Source organism: Eurypyga helias, unplaced genomic scaffold (assembly GCF_000690775.1).
Source record: "Eurypyga helias isolate BGI_N326 unplaced genomic scaffold, ASM69077v1 scaffold34928, whole genome shotgun sequence".
Taxonomy (NCBI): Eukaryota; Metazoa; Chordata; class Aves; order Eurypygiformes; family Eurypygidae; genus Eurypyga; species Eurypyga helias.
Window position 1 is genome coordinate 1 of NW_010269430.1, and position 3,963 is coordinate 3,963.

Consider the following 3,963-nt stretch of genomic DNA (forward strand, 5'->3'; position numbering starts at 1 on the left):
TTTATATACTTATATTTATATATATAAATAAATGTTCTCAGCAATCTCAGGGTTGTTTTTAGTGCATTGCTGTAAAAAAATTAGTGCAGTTCTCATTAATGTTTAGCTCATAAGGAATAAGAATCTATACATCTGTTCAGTCTCTTCTTGCCACACCTGAAGCTTTTACACTGTTTCACCAAACTGAAGGTTTGTAGTCAATTTCTTTAAAATAAGGTGGAGGAATTCCACACACTCTGTGACAAGACATGGCAATTTTTGGCAAAACAATTAGAAAAATATGAGGTGCTCTGATCTTAGAACTGAAAAGTTTGTTGATTTAAAGCATTACGCAATGCATAAACAAAATTTATAAACAAAAAGATATGTCTCAACAAATCTATCCTTCATGCAAATGTTTCTTCAGCAGCTAACAGCTTAAAAAAATTTCTTACACTTGTTTATTTGGGGAAAGGGACTTAAACAAATCTGTTTTAAGTCCTTTCCTACAACTGGACCAAAGTTTCATGTCCTGGGAGCTGCTGCTTCTGGACCCTTCTCTCCTCCAAACCGTTGCAGAAGGGGAAGTTTCAGTCTCAAAAGAGATTTACACTTCAGCCCCAAGTTCAAGGACTCCAGTTTCAACAACAGCAACGTATTTATCTTCAATTTGAACCAGCAGGATGGTTTTATCTATATGGGACCGACTACTTGGATCTCTGCTGCAAGGCACCCAGCGGTGAATCACCTGGGGGGGGAAAAAAAAGGAAGTATAATAACCCAAAAGTTCCATAGGTAGAGCTGCCATATCAAAATTGGGGCTGATAATTCAAACCCTTACAGGACAAAAGGAGCAGTAATACAAGGGCTATATTGACTTAGTTGCTCAATTTTCAGTGACGGCGTACCCTGAGATAAGCCGCTCATTGACGCCTTGCTGGAGATGGGCATCTTACCTGATAACAGCCACCCTTCGATTTGAATTTCAGCACGAACAAACAACTTGACCCAAATCAGAACCAGTCACGCAAAGTGAGTAACAATTGAAAAAAGTCTACATGTACAGATTTGGGATATTTTGATGCTCTAACTGTAACAGTCTTAACACACCTCAGTGTTGTGCAGCACAGAACTGCAGTTTATCAGGAATTAGGTGTAAACTACTCTCTCCAAGTCAAATCCCTTGCCCTGATTTTGTTCTCTACTTACTGCGAATTTAAGGTTCACCTTTTAAATTAAATTATTCAACAATGATTAAAATGAAAAAAAATATTGCACAGAGGAAGGGTTTCAGAAACAGTGTCACAAACTACTGTCCCATACTCCCTTGGATCTACAGAATTCAGGTATTTTTATCTGCTGCTTCCAAGGACCCCACCTGATGTTGAACATCAGAAGGTCCTTTTTCCATACAGGACCTTGTATGACCAACTCTCTGCTCAGCTGCCTCCATAAAAATATACCCTTAACTTCTGGGTTCCCCAAAGGAACCACAAGGATGCTCCAGTAACATGGTTTTAAAGTACTGTCAGCTCCACAGAAACAGAATTACCTCAAATTTGCCAGTTGTGGGAAAAGAACCCTAAATTCAAGACAAAGTAAGGTAGAACCCTGAATTATTTTTTTACAAAATCCAGGACAGTACAGTTGTCAAAGAGTTCTAAAGATACAGGTGGGGGGAAAAAGGACAGAAAACTGCATCTTCCAAGATCAAATCCAAGAAACCTGCTTAATCCTCACTATATCCAGCTGACAGCTGCCCATTTCCCTAACACTGGGTGAAGGAGATTTAGCTCTGTCCACTGCATGAGATCTACACTGCATCCACGGGGACAGTGTTTAAGCCAGGGAAGCACGGCATCTTTAGTGCCCCTTTGTTTGGTGCAACAGCATGATATTTAAGATGCCTCTTCAAATCAGACTTCATAGTCTGTCCAAACAAATGTTTCATGCTGCTGTATGGAAAGAGGCCAGGAATACTCTATTCCCAGACACATAGAACATTTCCCAGTAAAGTCCAAGTACTACATCCTTGCTGTCCAGCTCGAAACTGGTGCCTTTGAGATAGCTAAGGGCTGACTCCAGAGGCCTTAATATTGTGTCTCCTTAAAAACTGTGTATAGGCACAAGTGGTACATAGATTGTAACTCACTGCAACTATCCCTCCCACCCTCAGTTTTACCATCTGTTCCATCATGACCGGCATTTATTTGATGCCTATAAATGACTGATAACATGCAAAATGATGTTACTACATAGTCAAGAAGTGGTGATAGTCTCTTGGGGGAAAAAGGGTTCTTCCTCATGCCAGTGTCAGGTAACATAGAAAGATAATGCAGAGTATATCTTAATCTCAAAGCGCTGGAAGAAGTAGCTACAATACAAAGAGGACTGCTAAATTTCACCTCCTTGAAGAAACCCAGTAATGTCTTTGTGTATTATATATACACTGTATACTCAGCAAAATAAAAAGCAAGTTAGGAAGAATGCTCTTTTCTATGTAGTAAAGTTTTAAAGAACTGAGATGATGTACTCAGAAATTCACCCTAAGATGTCACCTGTAATATCACCCTTAGATGAATATTAACTAAGGGTCGTATCATCAGCACCAGGTCTAACACAACCTACTCCTCACTCATCACAACACTAAACCACATTTTGATACAATTCAAGAAAACAGGTACAGAACACACACCCCCAGTGCAATGACTCCCAAACCTCTGTCATAATTCACTTCCTGAATCCCTGTCCTATATGCCCACGCACAAACCCCAGGAACCATGTGGTTGTCTCAATCTATTTTCTTTCTTCTTGTCTTTTACTATTCTCTTCCAAACCTTCCTTCACTTACTCCTATTTCTGACTAGTGCTTTTTTCCCTTTGATATGCAACTGGAAAACCTATATGCCACTCAGAATGTAGCTGTAATTATTAGTAAGAACCAGGACATGTGTTTCTCTAGAAGCTGAACTTCAGTCTGAGAGCACTGACATAAGGCTTTGACTGGTAAACTGCTTGATGAGCAGCAGCTCAGCAGGTAAGAATCATTTCTGCCTTTTTGCAGAAAGGACCTCAGCTGCAGGATCAGAAAGGGGAGACTGTCCTAAGACTGGCTTTACTGACACTAGTATGTTTAACCACATGCAGCTGAAGCAGGCAATGGAAACTATGTCATCAAGTTAAATCCTCTCCTCCTAATCACACACAGGATAAGCTGGTGCTTTCTTTTCTTCTTAGATTTTTTTTTTTAGAAGAGCATCTTTTAACCTGCCAGTATGCTACACCAAAAATAGATGAGAAGCATTCAGAACAGTAGCTTACCCTGACCTTCAAATCCTCTTGTTTTAATCTTTCTGTAACATCAATCACTGTACATGTCAGCATGTTGCAATTTGCAAAACACGCTCATGAACACTTGAAAAAAATTGGCCAGTGCTACTAGGCTGTAACAAGATGTGTTTCAATATAACCTTCTATGTTCACAGTCTTTACAACATTCTTGATCTGCAATGGCCAACAAGGAAATTCCAGAAGTATACTGTCTAAGCCCAAGGTAACTATGAATATTTAAAACCGTATTCTATTCCAAGGTATTACCTACACGGTAACACTACTCTCTTAAGAGCGGACTATCAACTATAGTTGAATTAATCACGGAAGGAATTTGTTGCCAGGGCCCTTCCTTCACATACATGTAACATCAAGGCAGATTTGGCATACAGTGTGCTATCAGCATATTGGCATCTCTTACCTAAAGTTTGCACGTCCATCCACAGTGGTGTGGACTTTCAGACAGCAAAATCCAGCCCCTGAATTCAATTTATAAATAACACCTCCAGTCGAGGTAAGTAATCAAAGCAAATTCTTATAAACTGTCAGAACTGACATATTCCAAATGAAAACACAGTTGCATCGACGAACCAATGCAGACTCAGTGTCAGGGACTTATTATTTATCACTGAAAGAATATTCACTGGAGCATCT

The 3,963-nt window shown here is 39.6% G+C and overlaps 1 protein-coding gene across 1 annotated transcript in view; it reads right to left on the minus strand.

Moving 5' to 3' along the window:
- PCNX (pecanex homolog (Drosophila)) overlaps positions 1 to 3,963 on the minus strand; it is a gene marked incomplete at its 5' end in the record, with an annotated part of 31,623 nt that continues 27,660 nt past the window's right edge. Inside the window, one exon of the mRNA XM_010158111.1 lies at positions 1 to 727. Within this exon, the coding sequence (XP_010156413.1) occupies positions 587 to 727 (141 nt within the window). The remainder of the gene's footprint in view (positions 728 to 3,963) is intronic.